This window comes from Anastrepha ludens, chromosome 2 (genome assembly GCF_028408465.1).
Source record: "Anastrepha ludens isolate Willacy chromosome 2, idAnaLude1.1, whole genome shotgun sequence".
Lineage (NCBI taxonomy): Eukaryota > Metazoa > Arthropoda > Insecta > Diptera > Tephritidae > Anastrepha > Anastrepha ludens.
The window spans coordinates 160,354,408-160,373,304 of NC_071498.1; the positions used below are offsets into that span (position 1 = coordinate 160,354,408).

The 18,897-nt window shown below is 38.4% G+C and overlaps 1 protein-coding gene across 1 annotated transcript; it reads left to right on the forward strand.

The window, feature by feature from the left end:
- Nucleotides 1-9,744: 9,744 nt before the first annotated feature.
- Nucleotides 9,745-14,359, forward strand: LOC128855696 (probable ATP-dependent RNA helicase CG8611). The gene is made up of 8 exons (XM_054090829.1): nucleotides 9,745-9,873; nucleotides 9,937-10,738; nucleotides 10,812-11,769; nucleotides 11,835-11,919; nucleotides 11,986-12,176; nucleotides 12,237-12,388; nucleotides 13,669-13,858; nucleotides 14,085-14,359. Exons 1-8 carry the CDS (start codon nucleotides 9,820-9,822, stop codon nucleotides 14,260-14,262), a joined length of 2,610 nt encoding a protein of 869 aa, XP_053946804.1. The 5' UTR covers nucleotides 9,745-9,819; the 3' UTR covers nucleotides 14,263-14,359.
- The last annotated feature ends 4,538 nt before the right edge of the window (nucleotides 14,360-18,897 follow it).

An 18,897-nucleotide genomic window follows, 5' to 3' on the forward strand; every position in this document is an offset into this window, starting at 1 on the left:
CGGCTGCCATTAAAGGATTGTCCACCCAAAATGGCGTGTCTACGTCTGGATAGAGGACAACAGTGACACAGAAGGCGCGGAATCGTCTCTTCTTCGTCTAGACAACTTCTGCAGAAGTCAAGTGTTTGCATAGCCATTCTCTGGGCGTACCTACCTATTAGGCAGTTCCCCGTAATAACTAAATTCAGTGTGTTAAGACTTCGCTTATATCTTCTTAGTAGAAGTTCCGTGCGTTTAGAGAGAGACCGGGGCACAGCTCTTGGGCGACTTTGCAAGCGGGTTCATTACGCCATCTTTCATTCGCTACTCTTACAATTTTTCGAGGATACGTAGTTTACATGTTTACAAGGGTATACCTATATCATTGTCTATGTACTCACCAGTCAATTTGGTGCCGATATTCGCTAGTTCATGGGCTCCGCAGTTCCCCTCAATGTCACAATGGCCAGGAACCCATGCTACCATTAGGTGAAATGACTCAGCAATCTCGTTAAGAGCTGCACGGCATTTCATGGCTACCTGGGAGTTGGTCGACTGTTTTGTGAAGGATTTTATCACCGTCTGGCTATCAGTGAAAATATAGATATAATCTGCAGGTATTGTATCACACTTTACCAGTGTCGCGGCTTTCATTATTGCCATCAGTTCAGCCTGAAAGATACTACAGTAGTCGGGAAGCCGAAAACTGAAGGAGAACCCCAGATGTTCGGAATATACACCTCCGCCCACCCTGCCCTCGAGCTTTGAGCCATCTGTGTATACATGGATGGTCTTGCCCTGTCCTACCACGTCCCGTTCCCACTTTTCCCCTCGAGGGTAGGAATGAGAACTTAAACTTTGGTCTTACTTTCATCACTGTAAGATGACAGAGGTAGAATGGCTTTCGACATTTCGAAAGGCTTTTTGGTATTTTAAAAAAATATAAGTGAGTTGGTAAATAGTCCAGAGCTGTCAATATGTAATGCCTTTATAATAATTTCGGAGGATGTATTAATCAGCGCATATAAAGGCAGTCACTATTTGTAGGTTAAAGGCAGAATTATTGTTCAACCAGCGCGCTACCGCATGCAAAATACTTTGGAAACCATTGAAGTGATCCAGTGAATGCATCCAGCTATTGGGATTAGTAACTAATAGCATAAAGTAGTATCGTCTGCAGCCATTAGTTAAACTGAATAAAGTTCAAAAGATATTAAAAATTATTGCCGCTCGAAATTATGAAGAAGGTATGCGTACACATTTTATTTTCCAATCAATAAAAGCCATTAAATATCTTCTCGACTTCTCTTTCCTAATATTTTCATCCTTTTACGAAGCGCTGGAATCAATCGGTATCAATGTCACATAGTCAATGAGATTTACGTGCTCAAATGGTTTTGCGAAATATTTGTTTCAAGTGCAAATGAAAAACTTCATCAGCTGAAAACAAATAAAATACTTTAGTTACAAAGAAGCGCAGCAAAACTGCAGCTCCAAAAGGCAAACAACATAATGATAAACCTGCAGCGCACGCAAAAGTCTCAATAACGAAATAAAATAGACAAAAGAGAAAAGTAGAGGAAAAAAGACAGAAAAGTTATAACCAATTCCAACTGGCATGACGTGGCAACAAATTGCCATTAACTGCACAGCCACACAAAAACAAATAAATGTCAATTCGAAGGGCCAGCAAAAACTGTGAAACAATGAAGAACGTATCTGTGCATGTATGTATGTATGTACAATAAATATATAAATAAAAGGGAAAATAACAAATTAAGGCAATGCCAACTTTTTGAGCGAAATTAAACAAGAAGACTGCACTGCATTTTTCTCAAACATAACATACTTTTATATGTGCATGTACAGTTACCCCCAAAATTTATTAAGCACATACATTTGTACACATGTATGTATGTATATATGCTTGGCACAGAAAAATCCCAGCAAACATTTATTTTCGGTATTTAATTTTTTTTTATTTTATTATTAGAGCCGCAACTAAGTTCCCGTTGTTTGTCAATAGATGCCGCCAGCAGTGTGTGTAGGTCGATTCTAACATAACCTAAACGCCATAAACCAAGCTTGGACGTATGGCAAATAAACTGCTTCGACACATTAGTGATTTTATTTTGGTATCATATACTTTTGCTTTTGTGAAAATGTCTGATTTTGTATCGAATAATCGTCATTTGCGGGAAGTGTTGATTTTCCTCTTTCATTCGAAAAAACACGGGGGCTGAAGCACATCGAGAGCTACAAAAAGTTTATGGAGATGCCGTTTTAAGTGAAACAACGTGACGAGATTGATTCTGACGCTTCAAAGACGGTGATTTTAATGTTGACGACCGTCCGCGTGAAGGAAGGCCAAAAACCTTCGAATACGCTGAATTGGGGGCATTACTCAAAGAGGATCGGTGTCAAACGCAAGAAGAGCTTGCTTCAGTATTAGGAGTTACCCGCCAATCCATTTCCAAGCGATTGCATTCTTTGGGAATGATTCAGAAACAGGGGACTTGGATTCCAAGGGATGTTGAATGTCGTTTCTTCGCCTGCAAAAAAGGAAGGGTTTTCTTCATCGCATCGTAACGGCTGTGAAAAATGTCCGGTCATGATTCCTTGTCGCCTTGGCCGAATATTCACGCTGCGAAGGTTATGCTATGTATTTGGTGGGACCAAGTTGGTGTTATTTATTAGGAACTGTTAAAGCCAAGCGAAACCATCACTGGGGATCGGTATCGACTTCAATTGATACGATTGCGAGAAGCGGCCGCAATACAGGGTTTGAATGAAAAGTAATGAGCCTTATTTTTTTTAAACAGTTTTATTAAACCTTTTCACTTATACAACTAATATTCTTCAAAATAGGATCCTTGAGCGTCAATACACCGCTGGTAGCGGTCCTTCCTCTGCAGGAAACATTTTTAAAACTCATCCGCCGGAATCGCGTTCAATTCGGCTGTCACAGTTTTTTGGATCGCCTCGATGGAGTCGAAACGCCTCCCTTCAGCTTTCTTTTCAGGCGCGGGAACAAGAAGAAGTCCGGAGGGGACAGGTCTGGGATGTAGGGAGGGTGGGGAAGCACCGGAACCCCCATCTTGGGCAATGCAGAGGTGCAGAGGAAGGCGGTGTACGCCGACGCATTGTCGTGATGAAGGGTTCAATTGTTGACGAGGTCGGCCCGATTTCCCACACATTGTAATAAGTTAAATTTAACTCTTCACTGATCTCACGTAGACTAGCACGACGGTCAATGCTCAAAAATTCACCAACCCGGTTCACATCTGCGTCTGTTTGCGTCGACGAAGGCCTTCCAGATCGCTGTTCGTCTTCGACGTCCTCCCGGCCTTCCGGCACTGGACAGAGATTGGTCCCCGTAAGCCTCCTTGAGTAGCCCAATGGTTTCGGTACTCGTTTTGTTTAGCTTTACGCAAAATTTGATCGAGTAACGTTTCTCCAACGATCGCTGCATTTTCGCCACTGCAAAATCCTAACACACTTTTAAAACAGCTTTCACGCGCGGAGCCATGTTGACCGCATCGCTGTTGAAAAAGTGACTCTACAGCATGACAACGCTCGGCCTCACGTTGCCAAACCCGTTAAAACCTACCTGGAGTCACTGAAATGGGAAATCCTACCCCACCCGCCATATTCTCCATATATTGCGCCGTCCGATTATCACCTGTTCCGATCGATGGCACATGGTCTAACTGAGCAGCAATTCCATTCATATGAAGACATCAAAAACTGGCTTGATCTGTGGATAGCCTCAAAAGATGAACAGTTTTACCGCGACGGTATACGAGATCTACCAGAAAGATGGGAAAAAGTAACTTACGAAATTAATACAATAATTATAAAACTAAAGTAACACACATTTACAAGGTATTATTCTGATTTCTTACATATAAAGTAATTTTTCAATTACATTTGAAATATTTGTTTGGCTCTAGAAAGGTCCAAATCCAAAAAGGTTGAGAGAGGTCAGACAACGTTCTAACGAGTGGCGTATTGGCACTGTATATTGTCCTGCTAAAGCCAACGCGAAAAGTCTTGCAACGGCGAAGATTTCTACAAGAAACATTAAGAGGGTATTCTGGTCTAGAAATTTGAAAAAATCGATTTTTTTGCATATTTTTAGAGTTTAGACCTTCAAAAATATGCCCTTCAACGGATTTTTCAAAATTCGAATTATTTTCGGAGATACAGCGGATGTTGTGACGTGGCGTCTAAACCGGCCGAGTGGAGCGAATCGCACAATGAACGGCCGATGTTACCGGAAGACTTGAGGACTCGTTCTCTCAAGAAAATCTTTTGTATCCCACACAACTTTTATTTATTCTATACACACATATATAAGGTGGCGCAAAAGTAGCCTTGCGATGTTTTTTGGCTGTAATTTAAAAAACAAATGAAAAACTTTGATTCTTCTTGTGGACTATTTTTATTTGGTCTTTTAAATTTTTATTCATCAAGTCGAGAATATGATGTCATGTAAATGGCCGCCGCCACAGTTGATTGCCATTTGAGCCCTTTTTATGGCATTTTCCATCACTTTGGCAAAACTTCCGGCGATAGGTCCTCACATTCTTGACGGATATTGTCTTTAAGAGCTGCAAGAGTCTGAGGTTTGTTGACATAAACCCGCGACTTCAAAAAGCCCCACAAAAAGAAGTCTGGAGCGGTCAAATCAGGCGATCTTGCTGGCCAGTGCAAATCGCCAAAACGGGAGATTAGGCGCCCGGGAAATGCATCCTTCAGCATATCGGTTGTGGCACGTGCAGTGTGTGCCGTTGCACCGTCCTTTTGGAACGACATGTTTTCCAATCACAATTTATCAAGTTGCGGCAAAAAGAACTCGTTGATAATTGCTCTGTAGCGCTCACCATTCACAGTAACCGTTTGGCGTGCGACGACTTCGAAGAAAAAAGGTCCGATGACTCCTCCAGCGAAAACAGCACTCCATACAGTGACTTTGAGCGTGTGTAATGGCTCTTCGTGGGTTACACGCGGATTTTCAGTGCCCCAGAAGCGTAAATTTTGCTTATTTACGTACCCACTAAGATGGAAATGGGCCTCATCACTCGTGATTATTTTTGATGAAAAATCATCTTTCTCTTGGTGGTGATTAAGGATGGCTTGAGCATATGTTAGACGCGATTGGCGGTCAGCAGCTAACAGCTGATGCACCGTCTGGACTTTGTGCGGAAACATCTTCAAATCTTGTACCAAAATTCGCTGTAAAGATCGTCGACTGATACCCATTTGCGTGGCACGTCGTCTGGTCGATGTCGACGGCGCTTCCATGACATCCTTAGCTACAGCAGCAATATTCTCTGCAGAACGGCTGCTCCGGGGTCTGCCACGCCTGGCAGCATCTCGTGTTGTGCCAGTCTCTTCGAGGCGAGCGGCTAAACGTCGCAGTGTTTCACCAGTAGGCGTTGGACGGCGAGGAAATCTGCGACGAAATTCACGTTGTGCCAAAGTCACCGATTATTGGTCAAATAAATAGTCAGCAATATTCCGGGTTCTGGAGCAGTGTAGCGTAACATTGTTTATTAACGTGTATTTCGCATGTGTTTACTACACAAATGTCAAAACAGAACTGAAATTAGGGGCCAATCGCAAAATTTATAGCATTTTCTGATAGGAGGATTACTTTAGCGCCACCTGTTATATATACTTTATACTTATATCATATAATATATTATATACCTGGAAATATATCGCCGATTAATCCAGAGTGAGTAGTAAATATTATGATCTAAGCTATTCTATTGGAATTGCTGCTCAAACTTCAAACGCGATTTTCTCAAAACTACTTTTTTTGAGATGGTCGTCATGATATCTCAAGTTCTACTTGCCCCATCGCTTTAAAGTTTGATTATTAGATTAGAAAAATTTAAATTTGAAGTATTTTTAAAAAATTTGAAAAGGTAAAAAGAGGGTAAACAATTTTTTTTTTTTCAAGTTGTCTCCATTTTGTGTATTCTTTTTTTTTGCTTTAATTTGGCGTAATCCGAAAACGACATCCTAACTAATGAAGAATTTTTTTAATTTGTTTGTTTTAGATCACTACAAGGGTTGGAATCATGTCAACCATGGAGCACCTCTTTTTGTGTAGCCCTCACTCCGCCGGCCTGTAATTCCAAGTTTTTTTGATTTTGTTTTTTTTGTTATTAAGTTTTTTTATACTTTTCTAATATTAATAAAAACCATAAAAGAAAATGGATTTTAAAAATGTTTCTCATTTTTTTATCTTAGTTTTAAAAATACCTAAAATTAAGGCGTCTAGACCAGAATACCCTCTTAAACTGTCTTCTTTCTAGAAGGACCGGGTAGTCAATTTTGGCATTAATGAGATCAATGTTTAATGGAAAGAGACTAATCAAACGACAGCGGGACTTGTATGATGGTTTCGCGCCTGAGAAATTGAGTGAACGTAGATCGAACCGCACAAAAATTTGTTGAACCCTCTCCATTAGATAAGGTCCCCAAATAAAAGTAGCATAATCTAATTTGAACCGAACAAACGCAGTATATATTATAATATCTTAAGAGTATATGGATCAGTGAATTGCGATGAGTGACGTTTAACAAAAGCGAGCATAGCAAGAGAATTGGAAACGGCATAAATTTGGTGCGTGATAAAATTAAGCTTTGAATCAAAGAAAATCCCTAAATCTTTTATCGCATCAGACGAAGCAAGATATGTATAATTGATATAATAAGAGGTTTAAGGGGGTTTTGAAGCTTAGCAAATGTGATTTCATGACATTTTTCAATATTAATAAATATACGATTCATAAGACACAAGGAAAATAAATTATTCAACTCGGACTGTAGGGCGGCTGAATAGAATTTCTTATTTCAGCATACACTTTTAGCATAGCGAAGAAGATTAGCAAAGGAAAAACACGAACAAATATCATTAATAAACAAAACAAATAACAAAGGTCCTAAAATACTATCCTGAGGTACACCAGAGGTGACGATGAACTGTTTTGAAGAAACTCCATCGATAACTATAGTACTGCATCGCTTTATTGAATAGGAGTGCATCCAATCAAGGAAAGTTGAATGAAACCCGAGACAACACAATTTAGTTACTAAAATCGTATGGGAGATTTTATCAAAAGCTTTAGAGGAATCTGTGTATATCGCGTCAGTTTGGAAACCATTTTGGAAGCCTGCGTGGCAATCGTCAAAAAAAAACGAATAAGTTAGATAACGTAGATCTAGCAACTACAAAAACATGCTGTCTAGGACTAATAAGACGTTTAACGCTAAAATATAATTTGGCTTTGTCAACACATTCAAAAAGTTTAGATACCGCAGATAATTTGGAAATTGGCCTGTAATTTTCAATATCGCTTTTATTACCGCTTTTGAAAATTGGTACAATTTTTGAACAAGTTCTTAATCTTGAAAAATCTCTCAATGATAGAACAATGTTTACACAACTTAGGTGAAAGAGTTCATCGCACTTTGTACATTGAACCCTAGGCGACGATCGTTCAACTTTATGGCGACACAGGCACGGCATTTCGAGAATTTATAATATTGAATTAAACTAACTCCGATTCAATATCTCATTAGTTTTATTTAGAAAATTAATTACAAATTAGCACTGCACAAAATATTTACGCGTCTCAGTTATCCATTAATTATAGTAATTACAGCGGAAACTCAAGAGCACAAATCTAGCCACAATCGCACTGTATAAAAAATTCAAGAGCGCACTAATCTATCAAAAAATATTGTTTCTAGTTTTGCCAATAGCTAGGCTCATATAGACTAAAAGCTTATTTCTCATATAGGTAGGTGAAATGGTTGAAGTACTGACACTCCCCAAGTAGCACTGAAGCGCCAAAGTAGCCCTACCATTATAAGACTTCCAACAGGCAGATATCTACAGCCAACCAGAGCTGTTGATGTTTTGGAGAAGATTGATGGGATTTAGGTTGGCGCACTGCCTCAGGCTGTCAAAGAAAGGCGCACCCAGTGATCTTTATCGTCTAGCTGCCAAACCCAGACAATTACAGAGAAAGTGATTAACAGTATCCTTCACTGAAAGGTTGTTGTTGTACCAGCATAAAGATTCCCCCTACCTACATACGGGGAATGCTGCTGGAGTGACAGTCCTTGGCCGGATATAAATCTGGGTCGTTTCTGTAACGTAGAACCGACTGTCGTGGAAACGCTTCACTGAAAGGTCGCTACAGCTGCTGCAATGCGCATTAAATGGTACACCCTGTTTTCCGGTGTGTGGGCCGATCGACCAATGCCCGGTAAACACAGCTACGATTTGGAAATGGAATGGCGTGGTGAAAGAATGAAAAATTCAGCCGCCGTCCAGACACATTTGATCATAACTTTTCAAATAACAAAATACATTTTAAATAACTAAAAAAATAAATAACATATAAAAGTACATAATATAATAAAAATAAACTTTTAAATAAATAAAAAAACTTTAAAATAAATTTAAAAAAATGTAAAATAACTAAAAATGTATATTTTATAATGCACTCACAAATTTAAAAAATCGTCTTGCAATTGCTTCATCTTCAATAAAAACCCTAAAAATTCTTTAAATTCACGGTTACGAGTTCCCTCAAGAGTTTAGGGGTGGTCAGAGGCCCGAAAAAAGAATAAAAATGAAAATAACAGATAAAAGCGATTTTCCCATTTATGCAATAACAATGACTTAATTATCTAAGCCTATTAATATGTTATTGGATTTAAAATTCAAATCAATATTATCTCTAATAATCCGCATTAGTAAAATGAGACGCAATTGGCGCAATTTGATTTCATGATTATTATTATTCATATTCACAGCGTGCCTTAGTAAATAAAATATTTCAGTGCAAAATTGCGTACTGCTAGGATCAATAAAAACGCCATTGCGCTTAGGGTTAACTGTGCACATTTATGCTTCTCACAGTTGAGTTATATATACATATATATAATATATTTGGCGCTTCCACCCTTTTTGGGTGTTTGGCCGAGCTCCTCCTTCTATTTGTGGTGTGCGTCTTGATGTTCCACAAATGGAGAAGAAATACACTCGGAGGTTTGCCATTGCCTGCCGAGGGCGACCGCTATTAGAAAAAACTTTTTCTTTTTTTTTTGATTTTTCACCGAGATTGGTAGTCACGCACCAACCCATTCGGCTACGACGGCCGTACTTACCGGAAATGCAGCTCTTTTAATATCCGTTCGCGGATTGTCTATCATTAATAGTTTCTAGCAGCTGCTCCGAAGACAGTGAAACTAGTCTTCTAACATCATGAATAAAACTTATTTATAAATACAGACTATTCAAAAGCTATTAATTAAGCATAAGCAAAAAAGCAATCACACGCGCCTTTGAATTAAAAACTGTTTCATACGTTAGCGAATTACAACTCTGTGATTATGAACTTTTGCGAAAAGAACCGCTCACAGTACTCATAGTAAGCGTTTTTAAATTATTTTTTTACTTTTTTAATCATATGCTTAAATAAACATTAGTCTTTTTTATATAAAGTTTTGCTAACACTTGAGATAATAAGCTTGAAGTAATGGAAGCACATATATATAATATGATTTTCTACGGTTCTACGAGGGAGCAACAGGCCACTTCTTATATTGAACGCCACTACACTTATTTATGTTAAATTCGCTTTCACATGGCTGTTCTGTGCATAAATCGAAATCGATGTTATCGATAATTTTCTCTGTTGCTCTGCTGCACCATTGTGAATGGATGATAGAAAATCGTGGTCAAAACAGATTAACGTGAACACATGTTGCAAATTTGTTCCTCCGTAAATCATAAGTTAATTTAACACTATGGATATCGCATTAAATATTGCTCCGGCGCACCCTCCTGCGCGAAATAAAGCAGCAAGTTTCACTAAACACAATTTTGCTTTGTAATCAGAAGTTTCTAATATTTCGTATTTACAGACTCCTCCTAAAAAGAAAAGCTTCTCTGCGAGCGCATCTTCCAACAATGATGGAGGATTCGCATTTACATTTGGCGGAGCGCAGAATAAAGTAAAAGCGATTGTAGCTCGGAAACGACCCATTAAGAAAATAGCTGCAGAAAATGGAAAAGATGCTACACAAAACCCTTCAATAAAAGTTAGTGAGTTGAAAAATGGTGGCCAAAAGCAAGAAAGTTTTGATAGGATAAATGCTTCAGAGGCAAATACCGCGCAGAATAATCCGTTTAAAAAGGTTGTTAAGAATTCTCCCAATATGGATGGCGAGCTTATACTTAATATCGCAACCGATTCTGCACCAAGTACGCGCCCCAAGCCCAAGCCCAAAATTAGTCGTGCCGAGCGAATGCGAAATAAGGCAACGGAAGCCAAAGAAAGCAAAGCAAACAAATTTCCTATTAAAAAATCAAATAATTTTGCAAAAAGATTGAAGGGACCGCAAAGCAATATAAACGAAAAAGGTGAACAAACGGATGAAAATGCGCAACGAAATGGTGTGAACGTAGCAGCGCGGAAAGCTAATGCGTTCCGCGTAGTGCGTCCAGAAGATAAGTCAGTCAAGAAGGTTGGGCTATTTTCCAAAAGTCCTGATACACCCATTTTGGGCCAACGATTTGTAAAACCAATAGCAGAACGGCTTTTTGATGGCACCAAAGTTGACACGCTTAAAATTCATCCACACACAGTGAAGAACCTGGCAGATATTCTTAGTATTGTTGAATTGACTACGGTGCAAAAGAAAACGATTCCATTGGCTCTTGAGGGTAATTCATAAATGATTTTTATTTATAAAACCGAATATGTTGAAAATACAATTTTTTTTTTAATATTTTTAAGGCAAAGACTTACTTGTGCGTTCGCAAACGGGTTCTGGCAAAACTCTGGCTTATGCGCTGCCCGTAGTCGAAAAACTGCAGGAGGTGCGCCCGAAAATTACACGTGACTCTGGCGTCTTAGGTGTGATCATTGTGCCCACGCGCGAATTAGCCATGCAAACCTATGAACTTTTTCAAAAGCTGGTAAAACCATTCACGTGGATTGTACCCGGTGTATTGATGGGTGGTGAGCGGCGCAAGGCAGAAAAAGCGCGCATACGAAAAGGCATAAACATACTAGTGGGCACACCCGGCCGCGTGCTCGATCATTTGCTACACACCGAGACGTTCAAAGTGCACAAAACACAATTTTTAGTGTTGGACGAAGCGGATCGGTTGTTGGAAATGGGTTATGAGCGCGATGTTAAGCAAATTGTGGAAGCCATTGATACGCAACGCGCCAAATCTGCCGAAGATAGCACTGAGGTGACGCCACATCTACAACGCTTGTTGTTATCGGCAACACTAACAGCCAATGTGCAGCGCTTGGCCGGACTCACATTGAAAGAACCCATTTTTATTGACAACAGCGATGAGGATGCCACGAATGCTATACCCAAAGCTAATGGTTATACAAAGAATGATATCGAAGCGTTAACGGCAAATATAATCGATGATGAGGATGAAATGGGTGTAATGACTATACCAGAAAACTTAAAATTGAATTTTGTAGTTGTGCCCCCAAAGTTGCGCTTGGTTACTTTGTGTGGCGTGCTCGCGCATGAATTGAGTCGCGAACAGCGTTTAAAGGCCATAGTTTTCATGAGTACAATGGAGATGGTAAATTTCCATCATGATTTGTTAAATGAGTTGCTAACGGAAAAAGTGCTGGACGAAGATGACAACGAAGTCGTGCGGGAGGAAGAGGATAGTGAAAATGATCAAGAAACGGCGTTGCTGAAAGGTCTGCGATTTTTTAAGTGAGTCGATAGTCAAAGGAAATTACTATGGTTTTGGATTAAATATTTATTTGCTTCTTCATTAGGTTGCATGGTTCCATGACGCAGACTGAACGTCAAGGTGTGTTCAATGGTTTTCGTGAATGTAAATCTGGCGTGCTGTTAACAACGGTAAATTTACATAGCATTTTATCTAATGAGAATTTCATTCTAAGCGACTTCCTCTAATAATTGCAGGATGTTGCAGGACGTGGCATAGATGTGCCTGCCGTTGATATTGTCATTCAGTATTCACCACCTCAAAAGATTGCCGACTTCGTGCACAGAGTGGGGCGCACCGCACGTGCTGGTCAAAGCGGTCTTGCGCTATTGTTCCTTGCACCATCTGAGGCACAGTTTGTGCGTTTTTTAGAGGATCAACGTATCAGGTTTGTCACGAAGCTTTGCGTATAAAATATATTTTTCTAGTTTCATAATATTGTTTACAGAATATCACAGGTGGATATGGAGAATTATTTGAAAACTCTCAATGAAAAGGATGATGAGGCCAACACAGTACAAGAAGCAGCATCAAATCTTCAACACAAATGTCAAGAGCTCATAGCTGATGATAAGGAAATGCATAGCAAGGCGTGTAAAGGTAGGAGGTGTCGATTTTGTGTATGCATAAATCGTGACTAATTCAGTGCGACTTAAAGCTCTTTAAATTTAAAACTAAACAAAAAAATATACATAGTCTTGCCATAAATTCTGTGACAAAGTTTACAATGCAAGTGAGATATGCGAGTTGCTGAAAAACTTAATAATTCGAGAATGTTTGTTTATCGCGCAATAAATCGCTTTTTTTTTTCAAACATCTGAAATGATAGGCAGGAAAAGAAATGAGAAACAGATGAGAAAAAAACTTCCAAAGACACAAAAGAAAATGTTGTTGTTGTATCAGCATAAACAATCCCCATACATATACTGGGAATGCTGCTGAAGTGACAGTCCTTGGCCGGATATAAATCCTGGTCGTTCCGGCTACTTAGAACCGACTGCCGTGGGAACGGAACGGAATGTTGTTCCAAGGGTTCAGCGTGGGCACCATCCAGCCTTCGTACTGGTTTGGTGGAAAGTGTCTGGCAAAGGCGTTACATATCTTCATTTCTGCGGAAAAGGGGTTAAGACCGGGGCAAAAGTGTACCAAGGGAATGTCTTAGAAGGCGTGGTGAAGCTTTTGAGAAATACTCTCATCAATGCAGAGCGTTAGATCATCCAGGAAGACTCTGCTCCAACGCATAAGGCAAAAACCACCCAGCAATGACTAAAAAATAATATTCCTGGGTTCATAGCCGGAGAAGATTGAACGGTTCTACGTAATCGGAATGACCCGGATTTATATCCGGCCAAGAACTGTCACTTCAGCAGCATTTCCTCGCATATGCATGGTGAATGTTCATGCTGCTACAACAACAACAACACTGGTGGTCTGGAAGTACAGATCTGAATATATTGGACCAGAGCTTGTGGCCAGAGTTGGAGAACATGACCTGTCGAAGACCTCATAGGAATTTCGATAGTCTCAAACAATCTTTGGTTCGAGCAACGGCGTCAATATCCATGCAAACCGCGTTTGGTGCAATAGCTGAATGACCTAATCATTGGAAGGCTTGTGTAAACGGGTATGGTGAACTTTTCGAATGAAAATTAAATTTTTTTTTTACATATTTAAACTAATTTCATTAAAAAAAGTATTATAATAGTATACTGTAGTATAATTTCATTTCCTATAACGGATTTAATTTGTAACAGAACTTATGGCAGAAGTAACTAGTTATAGAAGCATATATGCATTTATGTTAAATTAACAAGTAAATAACCTAAAAACAACTACCTAGAAAAATATTTACTTTAAATAAAATCTACTCATTCATTCAGCTTTTGTTTCCTGGACGAAGTTCTACTCTACCTTCCCAAAAGAACTAAAGCCCATATTTAATATCAAAAACGCACATATGGGACACTTTGCGAAGAGCTTCGGTTTAAAGGATCAACCCAAAACATTTACCAAAAAGCATTCGGAACCGAAACCACCGCCGCCTACAAATCGGTTGACCTACACAGAGAGGTAAAATATGTTTTCTTCGTTTTCTTAGATAAAAAAAACAAAATTAAATTAGAAAGTTTATAACTAAAATTTTATATTTAAAATTTTTTCAAAGTTACTCTTTGAAATTTCTTGAAACCATAATAAATCGTATATATTTTTTATATTTTTCTCAAATAAATTATGATTAATAATTATTAATTATATGCCATTTGCTATAACTTTCCCATCTTTCTTCCCCTCTTAGGGACCCTGAAAAAATTAAATTGGAGAAACGCGCCAAGAAGCGTCGCTTTGCCACCACTGTAACCAATGAAGTGCGCAACAGCAATAAATTAGTGAAAATGCTGCCAGCGTCTCGAGCACTCACCACCTCGGAATTCGATAGTGGATTACCGGCGCAGAAGAAGCGAAAGAAAGCTTGAAATATTCACATAGATTTTTTTCTATGTTGATTGTTATATTTTGTAAAATGTGTCTTTTAAATTTGGAACTAATATTGTGTAAGAATTAAAGATTTCTAAAAAAATTATGTTGAGAAATTATTTCAATGTAGGTACTATTTTTCAATTGCTAGGGCTAATTTTTCTGCTGCTCGGAACGTTTTTTAAATCAGACAGACCTCTACCAAAACTACAGATTTCGTGGCAATTATAGGGTATATTCAGAAACGCATTATAATGCGCAACGTACTTTTGCAGTGTTGACAATGCGTTCAGAAATGCAAATATGGCAGTACTGCAAATGCATCGCGTTCCAAAACGCCATTTTTGTATCAAACGTCACGCATTATTTGCAGGAAAAATTTTAATACTGCCGCTGATTACGCTAATATGATGTCTGATGAAAAGTGAGTATACAACTAATTTTTTTTAGCTTTAAATGCAAAGATATATTAAATATACGTTAATAAAACAATATTTTATTACATTTTTCTTGATTTTAGCGATTATCTAAGTACATCGGAAGTAAAGTTGCTTCTCAGAGTCCGGCTGAGCATGGAAAGTGAATTTGCTTCAGGGAGGAGGAAAAAGAGTGTTTTGTGGAATAAGGTGGCGGAATCGGGCAAATCGCGCAGCGAAAATTTTCTAATTGTTTCAAAAAACGATTTTTTTGTTTTTTCTTGGAAAATTGGAAAAGTAATGAATTACAATCACAATAAATTAAAAAGCATTAGCGACTAGGAAAAAAAGATTTATTTTTGGGGATTTTTCGTGATCTTCTTTTTAGCTTTACACGTCTTTTTTTTTCTTAAATTTAGCAAAAAACTATCACTTTTTACTTCAAATATATCGTCAACAACTAAACTCAATAATACTTCCATTTTAGTGTAAAACGCGTTCATAAATGCAACAAATCTTTTTGCAAATCGTCAACAAATCTATCAATTGCATCACTTGTCACATTGGCAGTGTTGCCAGCGCTGCAATTACTGCGCATTTATAATGCGTTTCTGAATATACCCATACTGAGGGCTAAGTATCCAGGTATTTTCGCCATAAACACCCAGATAAACTGTGGGCTTAACCAGTTGTCCTAGTACCATTGTCCAAGTACCGCTGGACCTGAAGAAGGCTTTCGACACAGTCTGCCTTTCCACTCTACTAGATGATATTCTCCCTCCCGCCGGGACTGTAGAGGTGGTCCGTGAACTATCCTTTCACCCTTGCTTTTCAACTTCTCCCCCAAGTTCCAGGGGGTGTCTCACTGGTCTAACTGATGACGATTGTTCGATAATGGCGTCTGTCAATGACAGTGATGACTTGTGTTCCAAAGTGAACGCTTATCTCGCCAGTCTTTATCGCTTTCTCACTGCGAGGAATCACCAACTGGTCCTATCGTTAGATGATTTGGTCAATGACGATCGGAGACTACAATGCACTGGTAGGGTCTAGTAAAGTGTTACAACAACAAAATAAAAACATCTTTTTGACGTCAGTGTATGTATCAGCGAGTTGTATCTAACAGCGAGAAGTTTAGAATTTCTTACGAATTTCCCGGCAGTTATTCTGAGAACGCAGTAACCAGGTACTTTCAAGTAGCAGGAATCAAAAGTATGACATGGGCATATGTATTCGTAGCTACCGCCTGCCAGGATCGTTTTTTAAAAAATCTATAGCATCGTCAATCAAACACACCGCTTTGGAAATTTGTTTGGAGGTTAAGTTTTGTTTTTTGGAAATTTCATCGTCTTCATTAGCAAATTGAAATTCCAGTTGCAATAGTTCCTCATTAGAGAATTCTTGATTGTGCGAGGTTAGCAATTCATTTATGTCAGTGTCCTCCACACCTTCAAAATTAGACTCTCTGCTAAATTAGAAATATCATGACGAACAGCTGGTGTGCCATCAACTTCTGCAGCGCATATTCGGTAAACACATTCAGACCATATTTTGCGCCAAACACCATTCGGCAAATTGGTTTAACCTCCTCCCACAAATCGGAAATAATTTCTATGGCTTTCATAGTATTGAACTTTTTCCAAAACTCTAACATGGTAGGCTTATCTTGTCAGTTTCACTTAAAAAAGTTTAAATGTTCGTCGAAGGGAAACACCTTTCAAAATTCGATATTACTCCCTGATCCATCGGCTGAATAACTGCTGTCATATTAGGCGGCAAAAATACGAATTTCACGTTTCTGACAACTGATCAACATAAACAGAGTGGCCAGGAGCATTGTCTACTAGGCCCAAAGCCTTGAAGTTTAAGTTTCATAACTCTAGTTTCCAAAAAAATCCAGTCTCGTCAACATTAAAGGCTTGTTTCAGATCATAGCCACCTTCATGAATTTATGTTTTTAACTCTGTCGGGTAGGGTTGTGCAGCAATTATATTAGCGCTAGCTGCTTCGTCTCTAAGGGTGCGTGCATGTCGGAGCTGTGATAAGCGATAAGAGCGTCGATAAGAGCAGCGACAAAAGCATAGCGTCGAGCTTTAGTTTTGTGTGGTGTATAAAACAGAGCTGCGATAAGAGCGTTAGTTGCATTTGAAATTTAAGTTTTGAAAAGTGAAGAGCTATAATATTTATAATAATGAGTGATTCAGAGGAAGAAAATATGTTGTTCTTGACGCCTATTGCTGCATATTATCATCTACATAATACTGTAAGGGAAAACCGTCAGTTTTCGGCGCATCCTCTAAACCAAGCAAGACTAGAACTCGGAGAATTTCACCATCTCTATAATAGTTTGAGACAGGATCCAAAAAAGTTTTTCGAATATATGAGAATGACAAGCGATACATTCGATTATATTCTGTCTCAAATTTCGGATCGACTGCAGCATAATTGGCAAAACTGCCACAACAGACCAATCTTGCAAGAGGAACGATTGATGCTTACAATAAGGTGCATACGTACGAATAATTTTATTGGAGAAAATAACAAAAAAAAATTAAATATTTTAAACATTTAGAATATTGTGAATCTAAATCGGATATTCATTGTTTTGTGCATTGTCATCACATCTAGCCGTGGTGTTTTCAGTGTTACATTCAATATAAATAGGTATTGATTTATTAACCACCCCTAAGGGTGCGTGCATGTCGGAGCTGTGATAAGCGATAAGAGCGTCGATAAGAGCGAAGCGTAGAAAATTAATGCATGTATTTTAATAGAAGTGTGCATGTCGGAGCAGCGCGCTAACTCACTCTTCGCTCGCTATCATCGATAAGAGCGTAGAAATTGTAGGCTAGTAATTTCTTCGCTATTATCGATGATGGACACAGAAGATTTTATAAGTGCAGTATTTTTAAAACCTGCAATTTGGGATCAAAAAGATCCAAATCACCACAACAGGTTCATTTTGGATAAATTGTGGCAAAGTATTGCAGCTGGTACATGAACTGGTTAATAAATCAATACCTATTTATATTGAATGTAACACTGAAAACACCACGGCTAGATGTGATGACAATGCACAAAACAATGAATATCCGATTTAGATTCACAATATTCTAAATGTTTAAAATATTTCATTTTTTTTTTGTTATTTACCAATGAATATGTTAATTTTTCTCCAATAAAATTATTCGTACGTATGTACCTTATTGTAAGCATCAATCGCTCCTCTTGGAAGATTGGTCTGTTGTGGCAGTTTTGCCAATTATGCTGCAGTCGATCCGAAATTTGAGACAGAATATAATCGAATGTATCGCTTGTCATTCTCATATATTCGAAAAACTTTTTTGGATCCTGTCTCAAACTATTATAGAGATGGTGAAATTCTCCGAGTTCTAGTCTTGCTTGGTTTATAGGATGCGCGGAAAACTGTCGTTTTTCCCTTACAGTATTATGTAGATGATAATATGCAGCAGTAGGCGTCAACAACAACATATTTTCTTCCTCTGAATCACTCATTATTATAAATATTATAGCTCTTCACTTTTCAAAACTTAAATTTCAAATGCAACTAACGCTCTTATCGCAGCTCTGTTTTATACACCACACAAAACTATAGCTCGACGCTATGCTTTTGTCGCTGCTCTTATCGACGCTCTTATCGCTTATCGCATCTCTGACATGCACGCACCCTAAGAGCAACGCTGTGCAGATTTGTTCGAACCTTGAATCTCTCTAGCCAGCCCTGACTAGCATCAAATGTTTTATTCTTGTCTATAGGTATTACTACCATTATCGCATTATCGTTGTATACTGCTTTACTTTTTATGCCATCAAATAAGCTTTTTTCTTTCGTCTGAATTACCATTTTACTTAATGGTATTCTCTGCGCAACTACTGGATTTTTAATCCAAATAGAAATCAAGGACGAGTCATCGTTTTAGCATCTAATGATGTTGCAGGTTTTGAAGCGTCCTTATTTTATACTACAACTTAATGTACATATGTATGTATTTACATTACGTATATATAATATTGTAGTTCATATTTTCACCCTTCTCTCTGCACTGAATATTATTTTTCAATAGCTTCTGACGAATCTTACCCATGCCTCGACTTGAAACAATATTGCTAAAGTTTTTCGCTGAATCTTTCATTCTCATTTATTCTCCAACTTTCATTTACCACTTAAGAATTTTTTATGCTGAAGGCTTCATACTC